The sequence below is a fragment of the Mus caroli genome, chromosome 10 (assembly GCF_900094665.2).
Source record: "Mus caroli chromosome 10, CAROLI_EIJ_v1.1, whole genome shotgun sequence".
NCBI lineage: Eukaryota > Metazoa > Chordata > Mammalia > Rodentia > Muridae > Mus > Mus caroli.
The window spans coordinates 48,164,232-48,189,477 of record NC_034579.1 but is presented as its reverse complement, the minus strand read 5'-3'; the positions used below and the strand labels follow the sequence as shown (position 1 = coordinate 48,189,477).

General features: G+C 39.8%; 1 protein-coding gene across 3 annotated transcripts in view; it reads left to right on the top strand.

Moving 5' to 3' along the window:
• Positions 1 to 289: 289 nt before the first annotated feature.
• The window catches only part of Cep85l (centrosomal protein 85 like), a 107,560-nt gene continuing 82,603 nt past the window's right edge, over positions 290 to 25,246 (top strand). Inside the window, exons 1-3 of one of the 3 annotated variants that reach the window (XM_021174135.2) lie at positions 705 to 4,242; positions 11,833 to 11,879; positions 21,078 to 21,236. Coding sequence is in view for 1 of the 3 variants with exons in the window: in XM_021174133.2 (XP_021029792.1) it covers positions 589 to 661; positions 21,078 to 21,236 (232 nt within the window). In the remaining 2 variants the exon portion in view is untranslated. Of the gene's footprint in view, positions 662 to 704; positions 4,243 to 11,832; positions 11,880 to 21,077; positions 21,237 to 25,246 lie in introns of those variants that run through there. The other 2 variants (XM_021174133.2, XM_021174136.2) reach the window with 2 other exon arrangements.

The window sequence follows — 25,246 nt, the reverse complement described above, 5'->3', positions numbered from 1 at the left end:
CCCCACAGCCCCTTGATGCGGTTGCAGGGACAACTCGCACCTTTTATAACCGTGCCCCTAGAAAGCACGTATAGGAAGACAGGGGTTGGGATTAAATTATGGACCCTCTCTCAGCTTGAAGGTAACAGGATGGAGAAGTAGGGAGGCACCGGAGCGGCTTCAGGATGATCACCTGCAAGCTGTGAGCAATAAGTCTTTGGTTCAGGCCCCGCCTTGAGGCCCCGCCCTCAATCCTCCGGGCCCCGCCTCCAGCCCCATCCAGGCCCCGCCTCTCCTGGCCCGGCCCGCTGCCTAAGGTTCTGCCGGGCGGAGGGGGCTGAGGGAAGCCGCAGCTGCAGATTCGCTTTGAGCCCCGGAGCCTGGGATCGCGCCGCCGACACCGGGGAGCTACTAGCTTCCCCGGCCCGGGCCTCAGCGCAGCCGGCTGGGCCATGGCAGCCGCCGCGCTCCGGGGCCGTCGCTGAACAGCCGTTAAGCCCCCCGCCCGGGTCCGGTCCGCGCTGCCGCGGCCCAGGCTCTGCTCAAGTTTCCGCCCAGAAGCCGAAGCGACCGCGGGCCCCGAGCTCCAGGCTCGCCCGCTCGCCCGCTATGTGGGGCCGTTTCCTGGCCCCGGAGGCTGGCGGCCGGGACAGCCCCAGCGGGGCCCGCAGCTTCCCTGCGGGTAAGGAGGACTGCGGGCGGGTGGGGTGGCGGCCGCCAGGGCTTCTCCGGAGTCCGCGCCCTAAGGCCTGCGACCCCCGCGGGGTGACAACTCGGCTCTTCTGGGCCGCTCGGCCGGGCTTTGTTGTCCCTCGTGTGGTGTGCGTGGCTGCCCCACGCGGGACGCGGGCGGGAAGGTCGCTGCGGTGTCGCCCGCAGCCGCTGCTCCAGAGAAGCTGCTGAGGACTTGGTCGCCGTTTGAGACCCCCGAGGGGGCGGCAGCTCTTAGAAAGCAGGTCGCATGGCTGCCAGGGCTCTCCTGGGTCCCATCAGAGCCCAGCCACCTTCGAAACGGGGCTCAGGGAAACTGGGGGGTTGCAGCTTTGCGGTGTTGGTTGTAGGGACTGTTAGAATCAGGCAACCATTTCATGCCTGCATCACCCAGAAGTTGTGTAGGAGCCACTGAATTATAATAAATCTTCCCCTAACGTGGAATAGAAAAAGAAGAGTTGGCTTGACCATGACAAGTTATCTAATGATGACAGTCTAAAGGGCACTTTAATCTGAACTGAATCATGAACCCCTTTGAAAAGCTGAAAGATACATAGATTTTTTTCTTCTCCCCCCCACTAAGAGAAAAGGGCTACTTATTCCTATGCAGAATTTCTCCTAAACATTTAGGTATTTTGGGGACTCATGGGTGGTAACCCTGTTCTACAAAGTGTTAGAACTTGACTTGTATAACTTAGAGTCAGTTGTGTACCTTTTGCAAAACTGTTCGAAAAGAAGCATTTTGTAGGAGTCCTTTTGTGGTATTCTCTGTCTTTTTGAAGATACCATGCAGGCACATTGCTACTGAAATTTTGAACAATGAAATTCTGTGACAGTTTAAATTCTAAACTATCAGTAGTCCTCAACCTTCCTAATATTGCGAACTTTAAATGTTCCTCATGTTGTGATGTCCCCAAGCCATAAAATTATTTTCATTGCCACTTCATAACTGTAATGTTTGCTATTGTTATGAATTGTAATGGACGTAGTTGAAATGTGACTCTCATGAGGTCATTTGACGCCAAGGGGTCGCGCGACCCAGAGGTTGAAAACCATTGGTTTAGAACTGTAATGTCTGTATGTCTGTCTCTATGTGTGTGTGTGTATATAATGTATATATGTATGTATGTATGTATGTATGTCTCTTACACTTTATTCTTTTATACCCTCCCATAATAGTTTTAGAATAGAGATTAGAATAGCTGTGAATTTAGTAAAAATATATGCAGGGAATCATTTTCTAAAATATTTACTGGTTGCCTTCAAGAGTAGACAGACATTTAGAGGTTTCTGATGCTTACCCAGTTGTTGTGGGTCCTGGCCTGGAAGTGGCTTTAGTGATGGAGAAGGTACTCATTATCCCTGGGGGCCAAAGAGAGTGATTTCCAGCTATCCATATATGTCAAAACCCATCTGTGATGTCTTTGTAACCTAACCTCTAAAATCTTACTCTTGGTAATGGCCCTTGTTGGAAGTACATCCCAGAAGCATTGTATCCAGGTTTCCATTGTTTTCTAAGAGAACATTTCAGAGTTAGCAGTTAAATAATTAAAAGGCTTCGATGTTACACTGCAGTTTCTAGACATTGACTCTTCCTAGAATATAGAGGAAGAAAATAATGTTTAGATTTAAGGGATTCAGACAAGATAAATCTTTATAAAACTATGTGTTCTCAGCTGACAGCAGTAAGTCATAAATCACAATACTTCTTTCCAATGAAATAGTGGAAAATTTCATCTATACACTGAGTGTGGATTATTTGTATAGCAATGGTGATGTAATTATTTTCTCCTTGAGCTGATATAAATACTGAAATTATTTAAAATGAAGTTTTATAAGATATTTAGATAAACAAGTGTAGTGTATCTAGCAAATGATCTGAGTGAAAGTCAGGATAACGTTAGGGCTGGTTCATGTGGAAAGCATCTTTTTCTTACAAATGTGAAGAAAATGTGTCCTGGGAATACTTACTGTATGACAGATATACCCTTTGGCTAATTCAAGCAATTTTAGGATCTATATGATGATAACAACAAACAAACAAACAAACAAAAAACCAGTCTTCTTTCCCACTCCCTCTTCTGAGTACCTTAGCATAGACTGGCCTTTAACACAAAATTGCAATGTAGCCAAGACTGGCCTTGAGCTACTGATCCTGCCAAAAACTCTTAAAGTGCTGGGGGGGAAATCACAGACTTGTGACATCTGCCAACCCAGCCTCCTGATGGAGTGTATTAGCAATCTGTTTGGTTCTGAGACAGTAAATGATTTTCTGATATTAAAAAGCCCGTCTTTGTATGCACAAAGTTAATTCTGGGTGTTCTGAAACTGGTTTATGCAAATAGGTGATTGACTAAGGGGAAAAGCAAAGGTAAGAGAGTGTCAGCTTTCTGCAGTGGAAAGAAAGTTGCTGCTGCTGTGGTGACATTTAAGGATGTAACAAATGGGAACAGTATGTATACTTTAGAAACTACTAAGCAGTCCTTCCTCCCTCCCCTTCTTCCCTCCTTCCCTCCTTCCTTCCTTTCCTTCTTTCACTCATTCTTTCTTTCATTTTAGCATTTAGTTGTGTTTTGTCTTTATCCAGTATTTCAGGTTTATGGCTAACCTTGTACTGAATAAAAGAAAGAAAAACCAAAATGAATATTTTCTTACATTTCCATGCAAGGTCACATAAAGTCTTTCCCGTATACTTAAAATATAGCTAGATGGCTACTTTAAAATTGGATAAGTGGTGTTTTTTGACTTTACAAGTTATCTAGAGAATAACTTGTAAAAATGATTTTTAAATAATTTTGACTTGAATGTATGTATTTGTAATCACTCTTTTTCAGAACGTAAACTAGTATCAAAGTTAATTGAAAGATGGATATATTTTCCTTAGGCTTTTGAAATCTAGAATTAGACAGCGATATTTTGAGTACTTCTGCTTACAATAAATATGTTCCTTAAAATAGAACACACACATACACACACAGTTTTACTTTGTTTGAGACAGGGTCTAAATATGTAGCCCCGGTTGGTCTCAGACTAACAGTAATCCTCCTGTTTCAGGTTTCCAAGTGCTGAGATTACAGGTATGAGTCACCATTCCTAGTTTTGCAAGACATATTTCAAAATTAAATATATCCAATCCTTAAAATATTTTGGAGTAGAATATTATACTTTTAAAACATGCTAAAAATGTTACAGTTAGCAAGTTACAAGCACAGTGTTGCTTGCTCATTGCTTTAAGCTTTGGATTTGCATCTTCAGAGTGGATACATCACTTATAAGCTGCTTCGTGATGTCATAATGATAGTGGTCATAGATTACAACAAGTGATGTTTTCTGCTATGGTTTGGAGTTAGATGCACCTCAGAGCACTCTGGTAACAATGAGTGGTAACAACCCTGCCAGCTAAACTCAAGTGGACATGTTCTTTCATAGCAGTCATTGGGCATGAGGGGTGCATTACAGCTTCTGTGACATGAACTTGATTAGTAATTGGAATTTAATCACTGCTTGGATTGAATGAAGCTGGTTTATTACTCTGAGGTCAGGAAATAAATGGTGAGTTGAGCTGATGACACCTATTATAAATTTTTATGGATGTTGTGAACAGAAAGGTTTTAGTTACAGTTTTTCTGTCTAGAAGAAATATGTGCACTGAGAAGATAATTAAGATGTGCAGTATCTTTAGATACTATTTTACTGAATTATAGCTTAATTAGTTCCTACGAATTATGCATTAAATAAGAAGAGTGTAATCACCCATGTAACATTTAAACCCCAACATATTAACTATTATTACTGATTTAAGGATTTTTATGTTTTCTGCTTTAATCTTTAAAATTATTCAGAGGAGAACAGTTTATTGTGGAAGGTCACTAATTAAGACCATTCTTAAGTACTGGCCATAGTTCCACCTGTCTTTAATCTCAATGGAGTAGTAGAGGCAGTAGGATTGTAGCCCATTAAAAGCCAGCTAGGTTTACATGGTGACTACATTTTGAGATCCTGTCTCAAGAAACCTAAAACCAGACCAAGCCAAAAATCCACACTCAAAAACCTCCTACAAACACAACACAGAATAGGAAGGACCACCATAGCAACATCAAATTTCTTTTTATACTTATATTTTATTTTACCTATTTTTATTTGAAGTAGAATTGCTGTCTAGTATGGTGCTTTCCACATAGATGTGTGTTTTTGTTATTAAGTATTAACCATATGTCAGGTTTTATACACCACCATGATGTTATACGACTGAACCAGAAAGTGAAGGTCCTCGCTGTAGTGGAACTTATTTTCTCCTGGGGAGAAGATGGGCAGTAACGAATACATAAGAAGCTAGTTCAGCTGGTGGTGTGTACTGGGAAGAAAAGGAAGCCAGAGAGTATGGGCAGAATAATGCTTAGCAGCCTGGTCAGAGAAGGTGCTGCCCTGCTTCACGTGAAGAGAGGTGGGGCTTAGAGAGTTTCAGGAATCTCAGAACCCAAGCAGTCCTGAGCATGATGAGCAGAGATGTGAGGTGAGGAGGCCCTGATAGTAATGCAAGGCTCTTTAAGGAGGGATTCATTTTGTTTTGGTTTTGTGTTGTTTGAGACACAAGGTGTTATTATGTATCCTTGGCTGGCCTACTTGCCCTGTAGGCCAGGCTGGCCTCAAACAGAGATCCGCTTGGCCTCTGCGCCCCTAGACATCAAAGGCATGCATCACCATGCTGGGTTGGATTTTATTCTGTCTGTGAAACGAAGTTATGGGCAAAGGAGATGTTGCTGTTCATTCTTTCACTCAGTGCTTGAAGCTGGCATTGCTTTGTGGACTAGGGACAGGAAGTGGACATTCTCTGTTATGATTGTAAATCACATGTTGATTGTGTAGGGGAAGAAATTGTGAAAAGGTAGAATCAAGAGTAGCAATGAGAGAGCTGATTTTTGATACCATTGTTGTTATTAGGTAAGAGATTTAGATTAGGGCAGTTACATGAGGTTTTGAGAGAAGAGAATAGGTTCTGAATATTTGTGAGAAATAAAACTGATAAGATTTGCTGATGGTTTGGTGGTGTCAAATAAGGGAAACGAATCTAAAGTGAGTTCCTAGTTTAGCTTCTGTAAGTATAGTGGCTTGAGGTTGCATTTTTCTGCAGTGTGAACTATAGGAGGTGGTGAGGAGTACTGGGGGAAGAAGGTTAAGTGTGAAGTCTGATGTCCGTTTTAGAGTTCAGGTGAGATACTGAGTGGGAAGTTGGTATATAAGTATAGGCCAGAGTGGAGGTCACTGCATCTGGAGAGAGAGGAGTTCCCTGTATATAAATGGTATCAATTATGGGAGCTGGGTGAATCACATGGAGAGATTATAGAAAAGATAGTGGGGAATACGGAACAGACACTAGAGGACTGAGCTGTGAGACACCAGTGCTTCTGATCAGGTAGAGGAGGATGAACGCTCAAAAGAGATTAAGCAAAAGAAGACAGGGGAGAGTTGTAGAGTCAGGAGAATGTGGTGTCTGGTCATCAAAGTCTCATACGTCTAAGGTAATTTTAGCTAGGTCAGAAGGAGATGGTTGAATGCTACTGACACTGTCAGTGGGGGGTTTAAAAATACCAACCTGGCAGAAATTAGCTAATTTCATTGCATAGAGATTGAGTGTTCAAAAAAATGTTGGAGTTCTTAAGCTAAAGACACCACCTCCCTGGCTTGCTGGCAACCTGACCTCCAGTTTCAAAGTAGAGAAGTGTCCAGGGTTTGCCTAGGACTGAAGAGTTTCTTGGGATGGATGCCTTGACTGATTGCTATTTCTGAAGAGTATCTGCCTGCTGTTAACAGTGTTCCCTCTTATTGGAATAGGAGACCCTCCCTTCCTCCCTTCCTCCCTTCCTCCCTCCCTCCCTCCCTTATTAGAACAAGGGTTTGCTGTGTAGCTTTTGCTGGCATGGAAATTACTGTGTAAACCATTCTGGCCTGGAATGTATAGAGATCTGCCTGCCTCCGCCAAGTGCTGGGTTTAAAAGTGTGCACCATCACATTGGCTTTGATTGGTACTTCTTTCTCACACTTTTACTAAGTGTTTTCTGAACTGATACATGTAATCTTTTACTACTCTGTGGGTTCTTCTTTTTCCCACCCTTTATTCCCCCCCACCCCCATTTCACCCTCTATCACTAGATAGGAAAGAAAGGATAGATAGGAGAGATATGGGGATCTCTTAATCTAATTTATTTCTTCTTGTTTCTTCTTTGAGCACAACTAATAACAAATAGCAGCCAAACCCCTTGAATGACCACCAACCACCAACCCTGCCTCTCAGGGCATTTACATACCCTCTGAAAAGTTTCCAGAATTCCAGATATCACACAATTGCAGAAACTATCTGCAGCTGGCAAAACCATGCCTCTGCTAGAGCATGAGGCAAATCATAGTCGGCTGCTTTGGACAGTCCAAAGCAGCCCCATATCTTCACACCTGGGATTAAACCAAAAATATTTTCTTATACTATTTCTGTGTTTTTAAAGAAACCAAAACTCCACAATTCTCACTATATTTTCCTCCTTCTGGTTTAGCCATTACTTGTGCTGAGTCTAGAAGGAAATTATAAACATTTTCTTTTTTTTAATTTTTCTTGGATATTTTCTTTATTTACATTTTAAATGTTTTCCCCTTTCCAGATCCCCCCTTCAGAAACCACTTGTCCCATCTCCCCTCCCCTGCTTCTATGAGGGTGCTACCCCACCCACCCACTCCCATCCTTCCACCCCGGCATTCCCCTGCACTGGGGCATTGAACACCCTCAGGCCTAAGGGCCTCTCCTCCCACTTATTTCCAACAAGGCCATTTCTGCCACATATGTGGTCCCACTATGTGTACTCATTGGTTGGTGGTCCAGTCCCCAGGAGCTCTGGGAGGTCTGGTCTTAAACAGACATTTTCAGTGAAATAAGTGCTTTTTGGGTCAAGGTTTTCAGGAGCCTTCTCCTGCTCAATTCTAGTCTTTATCAGTTTTGATGGTATCCACAGCTTTTCATTTCCTGTGGGACTATAAGTAAATGCATGTCCCAATGCAAAACTTTCAGTGGCTTCTATTTTGATGTTAATACATCCCTATAGTATATAGGGTGATTTAATTCCACTGTTTTTTGTTTTTTCTATAACTTTGGTGATTCTCTTGCTGAGTGTTGAGGTTTTTAGTTCAAGTTGCTCCTTGACTAAAATGGCTTGTAATTTTCATTGAGGAGCCTTGAGCTAGGCCCCCCATTTTTGTTTCCCAGTGGCAAGAAGCTGCCTTGGCTATCTTTTGGATCTGTACTTCTGAGTCCAGTGATGGCCTTTGCATACATACCCTTGGAAAACTAGTCATTCTTTCTGGTTTACATTTAGAAAAAAATCATTGCCCTTAGAGCTGTCTTATTTACAATATTTTTTGCAAATGACCCTATTTCCTACAGTTAAAGTACTGGGCATTTCAAGATCTGACACTTTTGGTGGCTTGGTCACAGTCTCTTTGCAAATGACCATGTTTTCCACAATTGAAGTGCCAGGCATTTTGATGATATCATACAAACTCCTTATCAATTTGTCCATAGGGGCTGCTTGTGTTCACACTGTCAACACCTGCCTTGCATCAGGGTCTGGATAGGGCTTTGTTTACAGCTGAGACCAATCTTTGTGAAAATGCAGTGAAGGCTTCTCCAGAACCTCTTATAAAATCCTCTTTGTAAAAGAGGTGGACTTTCAACTTTCTCTGACCTGAACACGGTTCTAGTACAAATTCTTTCCCTCTTTCCTCCTGTGGGAAACTCTTGGGCTCCTCAGCTTTGTGCCAGGCTCTTAAAGCTGCTAAATGACATTATTCTATAACATCATTAAACTGAATCAATTCTTGTATACCAGAATACTGCCCTTCACCCAGCAATTCATATTTTACTATATCTGTTCCACTTGCTCTATTTTACTGTTCAACATTCTTGGCTTCTTCCCTCCACCATGTTAACCATTTAACTGGCCTGTAGTACAGTTGTTAGCCAATCCCTTGTAGTCTTTGGGACTAATTTTATTTTGGGTAGCCCAGTTACTTAGAATATGTTTCACATAAGGTGAGTGCAGTTCATATGAAATAATAGTCTCTTTAAAATGCCCTAGATCTCTCATTTTTTCAGGATACCATTCTATCTCATCATAACCGTCCATACTATTAGCATATACTGTATGACTACTGGGAAAGCTGATAGTGTTCTCATAACCCAGGGTTGCCCCTCTTTCAAGTCCAGTAGTGAGGTTAGTTCAAGATTAATTCTCTTTCGAAGCAAACTATTTTTGTCAAATTGCCTTTCTGTTTTTTCAGCTTTTCTCTGACCCAAATGCCCTCCAGCACAGCTTCATGACTTCTTTCCTCCTGAGGGAAACTCCTGATCTCTTGCTCAGTCACTAGGACTGAACCTTTTTGTTCTCTTCCTTTTTGGTGCTTCTTGCCTCCCAAGAGCTTCCATCTCTACCGTAAACCTTTCCAGTTGCACTGCCAACTCTTTTCCTTTCAGAAAAGAGAGTAGAGTGACTCCTTTTGTTTTTCCATTCTAGCCATTTTTTTTTTTTTGTTTCAACCCCTCTATTTCTACCTGCAGTTTTTTCCAACTGCTTAGCCATTCTTCCATCCTTTTTATTTTATTTTTTATTTTTTATTTGGAAACAGAATATATGAAGAAGAAAAAGGGTGAAAAAACTAGAAAAATCTCCTCTGGGAGCAAAGCAGGACATATCCCAGTGGTAGCAGCCACATATATTTTTGCTGGCATCTTGGAAAAAAAAAAAAAACATTCCTTTGTGCTCTGCCATTTTCTCTATGGCATTTGAAATAAATTTCTCATTTTTTTTATCAAGTTTCAAGCCGCATATTGAGGTGTCACTTGTAACTAAACTTTTACTATTTTGTGGGTTCTTCTTTTTCCCACCCTTAATCTACCTCCTAGATAGGAGGAAAAGAGGGATAGTGGGGGGGGAGAGAGAGAGAGAGAGAGAGAGAGAGAGAGAGAGAGAGAGAGAGAGAGAGAGATCTAATTTCTTCCTGTTTCTCCTTAGAGCACAACTACTAACAATCTGCAACCAACCCCCTTGAATGACCAACAATCACTAAGTCTGCCTGTCAGGGCATTTACATTCCATCTGAAATTCCATCCAGAATTCCAAATGTCACACAATTGCAGAAACTACCTCCAGCTGGCAAAACCATGCCTCTGCTGAAACAGAAGGAAATCAGAGTTGGCTGCTGTGGACAGTCCAAAGCAGCCCCATCTGCACACCTGGGATTAAAATGAAAATACTTTTTTTTTTAAAGATTTATTTATTTATTATATGTAAGTACACTGTAGCTGTCTTCAGACACACCAGAAGAGGGCATCAGATCTCATTATGGATGGTTGTGAGCCATCATGTGGTTTCTGGGATTTGAACTCAAAACCTTCGAAAGGGCAGTCGACGCTCTTAACCGCTGAGCCATCTCTCCAGCCCCCAAAATACTTTTTAAAATAATATTTTTGTGTTTTAAAGGAAACCAAATTCCAGAATTCTCACTACAGATACCCAGTGTCTTAGTTAGGTTTTTACTGCTGTGAACAGACACTGTGACCAAGGTAATTCTTATAAGGACAGCATTTAATTTGCCTGGCTTACAGTTTCAGAGGTTCAGTCCATTATCATCAAGTCGAGACCATGGCAGGATCCAGGCAGGCATAGTGCAGGCATAGCTGAGCCTTCATATGAAGGCTGCTAGCAGAATACTGGCTTCCAGGCAGATAGGATGAGGGTCTTAAAGCTCACACTCACAGTGACACATCTACTCCAACAGGGCCATACCTTCTAATAGTGCCACTTCCTGGGCCAAGCATATACAATCTGTAACATCCAGTGATTAATTATTCATTTACTAGGTAGTTCTAACTTATAATTGAGATAGTAGACAGGATTTTAAAATACTTTAAAGAGAATGAACTCAGAAACTTTGTCCTATGCCTTTAACATCGTGGGTATCAAGTGAACAAAATTTGCTGATAATAATACTTAGGTTTTTTTTTAATATTAAAAGTCAAGGTCTTACAAATGAACTGCAGCTTGTAGTTATCCTCAGAAGTGGACTGTGTGTCCTGTTTAAAGTTTCTACCATTTGGATACATTGTTTTGTGGAAGAAGACTGTGCCTGTCTGCCATAAGAATGACACATATGGCATGATCACACGGAGTCTGATGCTTTTCTGAAGGTTTCTCATCACTGTACAGCCTCTCTTCCTAGTTGAAGAATAAAGAAACCTTTACTGGAAAGTAAATCCTTAAATATGAGGATCTGAAGAAATAGATATTTGTATTCTCAGAATTTCATTTTGAGATATTTTAAGTTTTTATTTTTGCATTTACATTTATTATTCATGGTACTTATATGTTTCTAAGTACTAGAAAAACCAAGAGTTATTGAGGAGAAACTGGCCTGTGTTGTCAGTGTAGGCTAAACCTTAGCCTTCGTAGTACTTTTGTTTGAACTGTTTTGCTTTATCTTCTTGTTTTGTTTATCTTCTTCTATAGACAGACCTAATTTGCTGTCATAAAGGATGCTTTTCTCATGAGATGATACTCTGAAATAGTTACAGTCCAAGACAAGGGCAGGCCCCTGAAGCATCATTGCTGTGTGCATGTGTACATGGGGTGGTCTCATTAATAGCATTTCAGGGATTTCCAGTTACCTCAGTTTTCTAGTTCCTGATAGAAATAGAAGTTAATAAGAAAAGTGCATGGTTCTGACTCTTTGTGGCTGCCAAAATACTTGTTGGAACATGTGTTTTCACATAACCAGATAGCAGTAACAAGCAAGCAAGTTACAGGGAGCAAAACAGCTGTGAGCAAAACTTAGTTATCTGGGGCTGCTATTCTCTGTGATTGGTGAGAAACTCTGAACTCTTTTAACTCTTAGGAGGCTGGCAAGAAAGGAAAAGAAAAAAAAATCACGCACACACACACTAGATGAAGCAAAGGGTGTTCCAACAAGCAAGCTCCAACAATTTCACACATACACATACATACGTATATACATAAATATATATATACACACAGTTGGTGGATGGCGAGAAACTCCAACAACCCACGCGTTTATTTTTTCTCTTTGCCTTTTTATATCTTCTAGGACAAAGCTCTCTATGTAAGAAGAAAGATTACCTCATTCAAAAGCAAGTAAGATGTTGCAGAAGAGGGAGTTACAGCAGGATTGTTGATTATAAGTTCATAGCAGTTGTTTTATCTATTTTTTAAGCTCATTATAAGTTCAAAGCAGTAGATTTTTTTTTAAAAAAAAATAGAATTATATACTCCTAGTTCATGGTCTTACTTTATCATTGTGCATACCTGTGGCCTCATCCTTGGACCTGCCCTAGAATGAATGTTTCCTTGATCATTAATTTGTTCCAAGCCTATTTTTCTTCCTAATGCAGTTTACATGCTTGTAGTGCGTGAAAGCTCAATGTTCCTTTTAATGTAGCCTTTACTTACTATTCTATGAGCAGGGGGCACATTCCATTCTTGAAATTAACTTTATTATACCTTTCTGGCAAAACAACTAAAACCGTCTCCTTAAACTTTCTATCAGTTATTCTAAGTTCCTAAAATAATTTGAATCAAATCAGGAATTCTGTAAAACCATTAATTCATCTAAATAATATTATTTTATGAAAGTTCATCTTCATGCTGATCTGCAGGAAATTTGCCCAATAGGTGGGCTAATACCCAGGAGTCAGTCCTAATGGACTATAGGCAGAAAGGATTTTGTTTGCCTAGTCATGCCATGTCAGAAAAATCAGGACTCCATGAGAAGTCACAGCAGCAGCAAGAAGTAGCTCTGGCCCAAGCTCCTGGATTGTGCTTCTCCAGGAGCTTCACCAGGCACAGCCATGCAAAATGGTGAGCCATCTCCAGGAAGCTCATTTCCCCACTGCAGGTCGTCCTGCATGCTACTGTCCCAGTTTATCTGAAACTTTGTATCATTGATCAGCATGTTACCTTTCTCTGTCCTCTTCCCCTTTCGTTTTTAGGATGCCACATCTACTAGATACTTATTACTTTAAAAATTGACCTAAATCTGTACATGTAAGGAGGCCAATTAGCTTACAGATAGCTAGATTTTGATGTAGTCACGTTCTGACTAGCTAATGTGTTCATGTGAACAGACTACTTCCTAGCTGGATGCTACATGATTTATCTTAACTGAGTGAAGAGCCGTTTCCAAGGACTACTTTAATTCCCATTCTGGAACTGATCTTGTTTTACTCTTAGTTTTACTTTTCTCTGACCTAGAATTTGACCTTCAGTCACAGTTCATGTCTGAATTGAACTTTTGATCTCTTTGTGATTGGAGGAACTCAGCCTCTTAAAGACCCTACCCTCCTTGCCGCTTATTTATTTACTTTTGACAGTTTTAAAGATGTGTGTGTGTGTAGGTACTTGCATGTGAGTGCAGGCATCTGAGGAGGACAGAACCATGGGATTCTTTGAAGCTGGAGTTAAAGGGAAACTATCAGCCATCTGACATGGCTGCTGGGAAATAAACTTGGGTCTTCTGCAAGAATAGCAAATGCTTTTAACTCCTAAGCCCTGATGAATACCTAAAAATATACTTAACATTAATTCTTTGAGAATTTCATATTCGTGCTTTGTTTCCTCAATTTCCTTCACTTCCAGCTTCTAATTCTTTTACCTACCTATGGACAGACAGACAGACACATACACACACACACACACACACACACAGAGACATACACACACATACACACACACACACACACTCTTACTTTCCTCCCAACTGGCCTTTGGTCCTATTTTTTCTTTTTAAAAGTAGTCCATTGAATCCTGTTTGGCTGCCTGTTTGGGTGTGGGGCTCTCCACTACCACAGGGTTGGCCTGCAAATGTCCACACCCATAAGGAAAACTTACTTTCCCTCCTCCATATTAAGAATGTTTTTCTATATGGTTTAATGCTCTGTTGAGTGTGAGAGACTTTTTATGTCTTTTGACCTATTCCAGAGTATTTCCCATAATTCTTAAGAGTTTTCATCAATAGCTCTTCAACTTTTTAAACTTACGTTTTAAAAGCTATTTTGGTAAATATTTACCGATTTTTAAATAGGTATGTAAATGCATTCTGGGTTAAAGGGTAGTTGAAAATATCTTGGGTTTTAAAATAAACAGAACTTCCTAACAAAGTTCTTGTTTTAATCCTTCTTCTAAAGGGAAGGATATTTTTGTAGGTGTAATTGTGAGTCTCCCAAAATTCTAATTTTATTCAGTGAACATTTATTGGATATCCAGTGCTTACAGTGACTTCATTTGTTGACACCCTGCCTGAGTGCACAGGTCTCGGGCTAGTTGGGGACACTTAGATAAAAAGGTTGTCATTCACTTTCCAGTGTGGCGAAGCAGAAGGAAGTTCTAAGTATGAATTAATGCACTTTAGAAAATGGTGTGCTGGAATTTAAACCTCATTTTGGGAATGAGGAAAGTCATTTAATCTCATGGAAGAACGAGGAAGAAAGAGCAGTTAAGTCTTTGAAAGAGTTCAAGGGACGCAGTTGGAGTTACAGAGTAGACTCTGTGTGGGGAGGAGGTAAGTGTGCCTTGTTGTTCTGGATGGTGTGGGAGCTAGATGCTCATGGAGGTTGGAGCTGCAAAGAATTAGAGGATGAGATTTTCAGTTGGTGAAGAATTCCCAAATAGGAGTTTACTTGCTGTGCTCTCAGGAACCCATAGGCTGTGTCAGCCAGAGACTGACACAGCCCACTTGATTCCAGCTTTTGATAGAAGAGTAGCAGAGATGTAGTAGGAGCAGAGATGCCTGAGACTGATTACAGGTGTCCTGTTGGAAAGTGAGGTTTGTGATGGGGTGGAAGTGGATCTGTATTGTAGTTACTATTCAGAAATGCTGTGGAGAGTTTCAGATTGTTTGGCTATATGGGTTAGTCCAGAGGTTGATTCTTGGGACTGTGCCATAGATTGATTTCTGCTGATGAGAAGGGTTAAGGGAGTTGAAGGCCACTGCTTGAACCTCATGACAATGTACTTTGTTTAGCCATTCAGAGTTGCTAAAACTGTACAATATTTACACGTATGTGGTATAGTTTCAGTGTTCTTTGATATTTTCCCCCATTTTGTTGTATTTTGTTTAAAAATATTGGTATCTGAGGTTAAGACCCACTAATGGCAAGCAGCTTATATTTTGAAAGATACTGTGGTGGAGGTGGAGACAGGAGGATTAAGAATTCAAAGAGCTTAAGACCATTCTCAGCTGCATAGTGAGTTCCAGGCCAACCTGGTAATGAGGCACTGTTTCCCCCCCTCCCCCAGTCTGTAATTTATATTTATATTTATGCTGCACATCCAGTGTTTAATGTTAACTTGTATGTTTGCTTTATCATGTGCTATGCTTGCTTTCTGGGGCTTATTGTTGTCATCAGTTCAGGAGAAAATTCATTGTTACCCTAAGTGCAGTTACAAGTGTATACATTATGGGAGATTTGTTACTAATGTATTTATTTCATTTATTTGTGCTCAAACTTCAGAAAAAAATACAGTAGGTGACTTTTTGTCTGACGCTCATTTTTCTGTATTTACAGTGAGAGAAATAAAGATTTTTCTCTTTGGTCTTATCCTCAGCGATTTCCAGGAGTTAAAATTAGTATTGAAAAACTGGTACATAAGCTCTTCCTTTCCAGTGTGTAGGGTCACTAGATTTTTATATCCTCAGAACAGAAGTTTTGTCTTGTGACAGAGGAGTCAGCAAGCCCCGTTGGTACTCTTGTCTCTGTCTCCCCAGTACTGGGCTCACAGGTATGGGTTGTAACTGGCTTTGTGTGGGAGCTAAGGCTTGAGTTCAGGTCCTCATGCTGTGCAGCAAGGACTTTACTGATTGTATTAGTCAGGGTTCTCTAGACTCACAGAACTTAATGCATGTCTCTCTATATTAAGGGAATTTGTTGGAATGACTAGCAGTCTGCAATCCAACTAACCCAACAGTGGGCAGCTGTGAATGGAAAGTTCAAGAATCTAGTAGTTTCTTAATTCCACAAGGCTAGGTGTTTCAGCTGGTCTTCTATATAAACTGGAATCCCAAAGAAGAAGGCTCTAACAGATGTGCTGTCAAATAAGTGCAAACAGGTGAAGAAGAGAGGGCCTTCCTTTTTTCCATTGTCCTTATGTAGACCTCCAGCAGAAGGTATGACCCAGATTAAAGGTGTGTACTACCACTCCTAGATTTGGAATTTACTCTGTCCTTGTCTGGCCTTGAACTCAGATCTGGTTGCCTTTGTCTCTTTAAGTTTGAAATATAGTTCCCACGATTGGCCTTCAATATTCTCTGAGCTCAGAGGAAGGAGAATATCTAGAGAGGTTTCAGTGGTTGAAGGTGCTGGTGTATTATTAAGCCAATTCCAGATATTTAAAAGATTTGTCCTTATGCTTCTGCTCCTCTAGAGCCACTCCTGGTACCAACTTCTGTTTCAGTTAGGCTTTCCATTGCTGTGAAAAGACACCATGGCCAAGGCAACTCTTATAAGGACAACATTTAATTAGGGCTGGCTTACAGGTTTAGAGATTCTGTCCATTCTTATCATGATGGGAAGCACAACAGCATCCAGGCAGGCATGGCTGGAGGAACTGAGAGTTCTACAACTTGTTCCAAAGGCAAACAGAAGACTGGCTTCCAGACAGCTAGGAGGAAGCTCTCTCAAAGCCTACTCCCAAAGTGACACACTTCCTCCAGCAAGTCTACATGTATTCCAACAAGGCCACACTTCCTAATAGTGCCACTCACTGGGCCAAGCATATTCAAACCACCACACTGACTGAGCCATCTCTGCAGACATTAACTTTATCCATTTTTGTTTTTAGGTTATTTTGTGAGTATTTATGTATAATTTTGTATTTTTGACAGTCTCATACATATCTAAAATGTATCTGAGCATTTCCACCTCCCAATTCCTCCCTCATACCTGTATCCCAAACTCCTCTAACATATGCCTTTCCCACCTTCATAGCCCATTGGGTCCACACATGGGCAACCCACCAGTGGTCACATCCCAAAGAAATACGTCTTCTCATTCATTAGCACCCATCAACTGCCAATAGCCGCTCAGCTCTCAGCTACAGGTAGACTCTTATGAGCCATTCCCCATCTATGCTAGAGTTGGTGATTGACTTGGTTTTCTGCAGCTACCTATAGCTGCTGTGATTCATGAATGCAGTGGCAGTGCCATGGCTGGACAGCAGCGTTTCACCGGTTTTGTATTTCTAAACACTTGGATTTCAGTAGTCTGACTAGCTTTTGAATATATCCATTTACTTCAGAAGAGGCCAGTAAGTAAGATTTCCATGAAAGAATATCCTAAGACTTTAGCACTTAAATGACAAAATTACTGGTCTTATGGTAAGCATTTTTTTTTATTAAAGGAAATAAGGCATTTTTCAAATTTACTAAATTTAATTGTAGTAATTTAAAATAAAATAAAAGCATAGCAGTCAGAGCTGTCACCAGCTATCTTGACAGCTAGAGAAAATTCCCAGCAGTGTTTGGATGGGATTTGTTCCAGTCCCTTTGTGTTTTCTTCATTCTGTTATAAAATCAGACTGAAGAAAGGTTAGGGACCAGTGAGTGGGCTTTGTCCTGCCAGTATCTATCTATCTATCTATCTATCTATCTATCTATCTATCTATCTATTTATTTTTAAGATTTATTTATTTTATATAAGTACACTGTTGCTGTCTTCAGACACATCAGAAGAGGTCACCATTACATACAGATGGTTGTGAGTCACCATGTGGTTCCTGGGAATTGAACTCAGGACCTCTCGAAGAACAGTCAGGGCTCTTAACTGTTGAGCCATCTCTCTAGCCCCTTTGCCCAGCCAGTCTTACTGCCCAGAGGAATACAGGAACTGGTGACTGTGGTGTGATGTAAATTTTAGACGACTTAAAATCTGAGGCAGCAAATTTTCTCTGAGTCAAATTCATCCTACTTAAACTAACAGTGTAAGCATTTTAGATCCTTATTAATACTACTGGCTTTTGCATTTATTTCCCTATTTATTACTGTGTATACATTTGTATGTGTCTGAGTACACCCAACCCAACTCAGATATCGAAGTCAAATGATGGCTTGTGAGAGTTGGTTCTCTCCTTCCACCTTGTGGGTTTGGGGGATCCAACGCAGGTGGTCAGGTGTGCTGGCAAGCACCTTTCCTTGCTAAGCTATCTGGTCAACAGGGAAAGTTCTGTTCCATTCACCCCTTAATTTATTGAAAATATTTGTTAAAGAACTGTCTTTTGTCTAGAGAGCCACTCTTTTGGGGGTGGGGGGTTAGGAGTTGGGGTGGTGTAGGGTTTTCTTGTATAGCCCAGACTGGACTGGAACTTGTACACTTTTATTCTGATACTCCTGCCTCAGACTGGCAAGCTGAGCATATTTCTCCTCCTCCTCCTCCTCCTTTTTTTTTTTTTGTAATGCAATTAACACTGTCTTTAGGAGTATATGGGGGTATTTTGTTCTTTGTTCCAGTGTCTGGCTGGGCTGTCCTTTGAATTTCACATTAATTATATCAGTGAGCTTGGATTTTTTTAAAATCACTTTAAAAAATCCATCTGTATATTTCTTGGGTTTGTATTTCTATTTATCTAATTTAATTTTTTGAGGTGGCATTGAAATATATTTATACTCTTGTTAATGCTTTTAGGTGACAGTTGATGATTTTACTCATTTCATAGTGGCCCTTTTTTGTGTTCTTGAATACAAGTCCGAAGTGTAGCTTATAAATTTGCAGGCTACCTTATAAGGAAATGATGAAGCTATGTATCTGAGCAACTAATTAAGGAGAGGCCTTAATCTACACAGAAAGTCCCTAATATGTGGTAGCTGGACCTGATGCAAGAATGCTGAATACATAGTAGGGACTGCCTTCAAAGTTCATCTTTCCTTTTGCTAGTGACATGCTACTTGTAGTTAAGCTCAGCTACAGTATTCGGTGTCACTGAACATATTTGGCAGGAGTACTTGTGATATTTTAAAGCTTATCAGAATATAATACATTTTAAGTCAGGGAACACTTGTATTCTTTTGTTATGTCAAGAGTTTCTAAAAGTGAAGGTACAATGTTTTAGGCTTACTATTATCTTTTTTGGTAGATTTTAAATTTTTGTCGTATATGCTAGATTCCAGGTATTAAGGTTGCAGTCATTTGCTCTGGGAGTCTGTTGAACAGGTGATATTGAAGTACAGTGAGGGAAAGTATAGATTCTTCTGGTCATTGTTCTCTAGAGTTTCCCTACTTCTCCCAGTCTGTATTAGTGTTTTCCAGAGAAACAGATCCAATAGGAGATGATGACTCTGGAGCTGGCTTAGATGCCAATAGGAGACTTAACTTGCTGAGGGTATTGTCTTAGCTAGAAGGCTCAACAGACAGGAAGAACCTTTGCTCCAATTCAAGTCCAAACACAAGAAAAGCCAATGTTTTAGTTTGGGGGTCAACAGGAATGAAAAAAAAGGTCCCCAATTTAGTTTTTTGTCCATTCAAGTGTTTAGCTGGTTGGATAAAGTCTGCTTACATTGAGGACAGCAGAGTCATTCATTATGCCTACCCATGTAAATGTTACCCCAGACCAAGAATATTCTTACTGAAATGTTTGTCCAGGGCCAGTGAGATGGCTCAGCAGGTAAAGGCACTTGCACCTAAGCCTGGTGACTTCTGTGTGATTCCCCAGGAGCCACCTGGTGTAAGAGAAAACAGTCTGTGCTGGTTGTCCTCTGACCTCCACATAAACACTGCTATGTGCTACATGCACTCGCACACTTGTACTCATCATCTATCTTTCTTTCTTTCTTTCTTTCTTTCTTTCTTTCTTTCTTTCTTTCTTTCTTTCTTTCTTTCTTTCTCTAAATATGTGTAATGAAATTTGTTTTAGGAAATGTTTGTCTAAATATATAAGTACCCTATGGCCCAGTGATACAGTCAAGTTCACATACAAAATTAACCATGACTCACATTTGACCTTGTCTAAGATTGATGTACCATATAGTTAAACTGAGACTGTTTTACTCTGGAAAAAGACATTTAAACTACTTGTCTTTCTAATACTCAAAGAAAATAAATTTCCCTTAGTAAGACCTTTAGGAATTACTATATCACAATCACCCTGACTTGCTGTTACATACTCTTGGAAGAGCAATCCTTTTTTCCAAATAGAGGAATGAATGATCAGGCTGAATCATTTATTATGAGACAGTTGGACTTTGAGACTGTTTTACTGTAATAGCTAGAATTTTTGCAAAAGCTAACTGCTTTCTGTTTTAACTCTGTCATTAGTTTGTTTGTGCTTGGTTGGTTTTGACAGTACATAGAAACATACCTAATATTGAAAGTGTAAAATCCAGTATGAAGCTCTGCAGCTTTGGAATGGCTCTTCTAACTGTACAAATGTTTGGGTTGAGTTAATTTTGTGCACTTTAATTTTTTTTTCACTTGAAACTTTTAAATGAAGTTTTAGTAAATTATTTATCAAAAGATATTAAAGAAACAAAATAAATTCTTTTAAAAATAAAATGGTATTTGAAGTGGCTAGTTTATGGTGGAAACTTTATTTTTAAATCTTTCATGATGAATGGAAGATTCAACTAGACCTTCCCTAAAGTCCAGCTATAGTTAAGACCTGTGTGTGGAATCAGAGGTGTGTGCTTAAACACCTCTGGGACAGACTGTTGACATTTCTGGTTTCTTTTTTCTTTTGTTTATTTTTGAAACCCTGTCTTAGTAGTCCAGGTGGGGCTCCCCCTCAATGTATAGTTGAAACTGTCCCTGAGCTCTTGGTCTCCCTGCCTGCATTTCCCGAGTGCTGGGATTAGAGCTGGGATAATGGTTGTGCACCAGCACATAAGGCCAAATTGGATTTGCTTTTCGTTTGCTTGTTTGTTTTTTGTTTTTGTTTTTGTTTTTGTTTTGTTTTTGTTTTTGTTTTTTTTTTTTTTTTTTTTTTTTTTTTTTTTTTTTTTTTTTTTTTTTTTTTTTTTTTTTTTTGCTTTTTTTGAGACAGGGTCTCCCTAGAATTCCTGGTTGTCCTGGAACTGGTTGTCCTAAGCTGTCTTCAAACTCAGAGATCTTTAAGATCTGCCTGTCTCTGCCTCTGAGTCCTGCGATTACTCCCAGCCTCAGATTATGACTTTAAGTCAGACAGATAGCAGCCCATCTTTAGCAGTTCAAGAACTAGAGGCAGAGGAAAGCTCTGCTGTCAGAGTAACAGAGTCTGCATCCTCTTGTCAGCCCTGGGATATGTAGGGTAGCTGTTGAATTTCTTTTTAGACAGATATTCCACATGTCCTAACAGTGTATTTTTTCCTCGCAGGCTCAGATTATTCATCAGCATGGTTACCTGGTAATGAATCATTATGGCAGGCCACAGCTGTTCCATCTAACCATCGAAATAACCATCTCAGAAGACACAGCATAACGTCTGATAGTGGAGACACTGGAATTGGCACTTCTTGTTCTGACAGCGTGGAAGGTAAGGTAATGGAGAGTGGTTCAAGAGACAGATCTGAAGACTATAAGGAAGTGCTTAGGCTGCTGGTAATATTCAGTATTGCTATATATTAAATATCAAATTAAATTCTGATTATATTCCATTTTCCCCTGCATTAAAAAAAGATTTTTATTTTCATTTATGTGTATTTTCAGAGCACCAGTAAAGTTAATTATAGATGAAAGTGATTTTCCATATACTTCTTACCCCACACATATACATCCTTCCTTATTATCACTGTTCAACCAGAGTAGTACATTCATCGTAATAGATGAACTTGTATTGCCACTTATTGTATTACTTACTTTGTGTTGCTATGATAAGATTCCATGACTGAGACAGTATCTAAGAGAAAGGGTTTACAGTTCTAGAGGGTTAGCATGTATGAAGGGGGAGCAGAGGTTCTGGGCAGTAAGCTGCTAGAACAGAAGCTGAGAGCTCACGTCTTGAGCCCTAAATAGGAAGCAGAGAGTGCACTGGGAAGGGCTGGAATCTTTTGATACCTCAAGCCTGTTCCAGTGACTTATTCACCCTCCTTTAACAAGACCATACCTCCTAATCCTTCCCAAACAGTTCTACCAAGGATTCAGACATTTGAGCCTATGGGGACCGTTGCCATTTGAATGTACCACAATTGCACTTGGATGGTTAATTTTCATTTTACCTTCAGAGGATTTTGAATTATCCAGGAGAATTTAACTGAAGTAGGAAGACCTGAGTCCTAGAATCAGGTTTATTATTTTTTTTTAAAGGAAAGAAAAACAGTCATATGAGGATAAGAATGTGAAAGATACTTCTAGGAATGATCAGATTAATAACTTAAACAATTGTTAGCATATGGGCATATTGTCCTATCTTTACTCCCAGGACTTGAGAGACAGAGGCAGGCAGATATCTGTGAGTTCCAGGTAGCCAGGGGCTACATAATAAGTAAGACCTTGTCTCTGTACCCCGAGTGAATTGTTAAATTTGTTAGAAGGCCCCAAGTATCTAAACCCTAAATCAGCATATTGACCCAAGAGTCCTTAGAATGGCTTGGGTGCTGCAGTTCCAGGTTTGTTGTGAATTGTCACCACTTATATCGCTTATGTCTATGCAAATCAGCAGGGAAGACTCACCTTTATTTCCTTGAAGGTTTTAGACTGTGTAACACCAGGATGTTGGGAAGCTCTTTTCTCTGAAGGCCTTAGGCAAAAGGCATGGAGTTTTCTGGCAGCCTATGGCATCCTTTCCTGGTCTCTGTCTCCTTTTCATGTCCTCTTTGTCTTTAGATCTTGCTCTTTCTTTTCCTTATAAGGTAAATGCATTTGAAGGTACCAGTCAGTGGCATTTGTTTCTGCCTAATTCTATCTGATATCTTCATTTTGATTTCATCTGCAAAAAACTTTCAAATGAATTCATATTTACAGGGGTGGGTGTGGGGGGGAGGACAGACAGATAAACAAGAGAGAGAACAATTTTAGTGTATCTTAAGTATGATATGACATTAACAGACACTTCAGTTCAGTTCATGATGTTTTATATACCTTATGAGGTTAAACAGAAAAGTATAAAAAGTGCTAGAGAGTAAACTAAAGCAGGGGCACTGGGCTTGAAAATTTTATCAGTGTTTTTGGTTATTCTCATTAATAAACTTTAAAAGTTATAGACATCTTGATGTGGCAAAGATAACAGAACAGGGATCTAGAAGTTGCCCTATGAATGCTCTGTCTTTTTAAGGTTCTTTTAACATTTGTGCTTTAAGCAGCTTATTCTCTTCCTCAATATTAGAGGTTCTAGTATAATGCCTTCTCAGATAATAAGATGAAATCTAGAGAGAAATTATGTAGCTTTTAAAGGTTTGACTTAAAAACTCAATAATTGTATAGTGAATTCTTTAAGCTCAAAAGAATATTATGTTAATCAGAAAATTATAGAAATTTCCAGCTGGAAGCCTTCTTTCCTTAGTTTAGCTAAGAGAACTTTAAAAATATCTTCTGTATATCTCAGGACTTGTGAAGACTGGAGTGCTATTGTCTTCATAATAGTGACTACATCTGAACATCCTTCACTGAGAAGACTGTAGTTTTCATAATTTCCCAAAACTCTTGGATTTTCCTCTATATTATTATTGTTTTTATTATTATTACCATTATCATTGTTATTATTATTATCAAACATCTATTATTACTTTGTGCTTTCACTTCCAACCTACTTCATAACTGTAGTTTTGCTATTTTAATGAATTGTAATGTAAATATCTGATTTGCAGGGTACTTGATACCGCTGAAGGTTGAGAACCACTGACTTAGAAGCTAGTGTTATTTACTTATTCTTTCTATATGGGTAAAATTGTCAAGATGTGAAGACAGGGCAAGTCAGGTAGAAATTTTAGGAAGGATAAGGAATTTGAAGAATCGTGACTCCAAATGAGATAGAACTTATAGAAGACTCAATATGCATAACAGAAGCATAGCATTTCTGTGGAAAATGAATTAGAATTGTGGTTTGAATGGTGAACTTTACTCTAGTGGTTTGAAAGAGAATGGCCTCATAGGCTCAAGATGTTTGAATACTTGGTCTCTGGTGGTGCTGCTTGGGTAGGGTTAGGAGATGTGGCCTTGTTGGAGGTATGCATCAGGGTTAGGCTTTGATGGTTTAAACTATGAGTCATTTCCAATTCATGCTCTCTTTATGTGGCTGTGGTTTAATATGTGAGCGTTCAAATTTCTGCTGCAGCCACCTTGCCTATGCTCTGCCATTCTGGACTCTCATCCCTTTGGAACAGTAAGCCCAGATAAACTCTTTCTCTTATAAGTTTCCTAAGAGTGCTTATTTAGTAGGAAAGGCTACTGTCTTTTTTGATTTAAAATTGATTTTTAGTGTATATTTTCTCTTCTGAATTGTTATGCCTTTCATGATTTCTGTTGCTGGAAAACAATTGCTGGGTTGTGGTTCCCCATGTTCTTTGGAAGTTGTTTCCAAGTCCTTTTTCATTATTCAATTTGCTTCATGGCATATCTTTTTAGAATGGCCTAAAAATAACTACTATAGAGAATTGCTGAATGCTGAGTAACCTTGTGTGAGAACACAGCTTATGGATTGATGTTTATATACAACGTGAGCTTTAAAGTACACTGTTTGCTGGGTTGTTTTATAACAGTGTCATATGAAAGGGATGTATGTGCTCTACACACTTAATTCTTGGTTCTGTAAAGTGTCATTTATTAACCAGAAATCTGTATTTTTATTATTTATACAATTAATCTAAGCTTGCTTACCTAGTTTTTCTTCTTTTTTTTTTTTTTTTTCATTATTGGGGGTTGACCTAGGGCTTTGCACACATTAGGCAATGTCTGACCATTAAGCTATGCCCACAGCTAATATACCTTTGTTCAACATATACTATGGTGTTGTGTTCGGCCAGCAGATCACAGCCTGGGTTTTAGCCTGGAAAGGCATTTTGGAAACCTGGAAGAGAAGAGGGGCTAGGTGGCAAGAGTAGGGAATGAAGCTAAGACAATATTCTGATCAAAGCTCAATTTTACTATTTCTAGACACTCAGTTATAAAGGAAGGGGGAGGGAACCCGATTTCTCGCCAAACAATCTCGGGGTCCAGTAGCAGGACGAACACGTGTGTGCCTCCAAGCAGCAAAGGCAGGGTCCAGCAGTAGGCGTGGCAGGACGAACGAGCAGGTAGCTCTACCCTTGAGCAAGCAGGTTCAAGCAGGTGGGGGAAGGGAGACCACATCTCCTCCCATTAGTTAACAAAAAAATAAAAAAAAGAAAGGCTGGCCTGAGGCAGAAAAATTATTTATGTTTAATAATTCTGCCTGAGTTTTAGGGCTAAAGAAAAAACCTGTTTCCGTGGGATTCCCTATCTTTTCTAATGGTAAACTGTATCTGGCTAAGACTGTCTTTATTATCTTAGTAAACCACTAACAACAGAATAGTGTTGGGCTGTAGGCTCTGACTTTATAATGCTAATTAGTGCTGAATAGGTAACTACCTG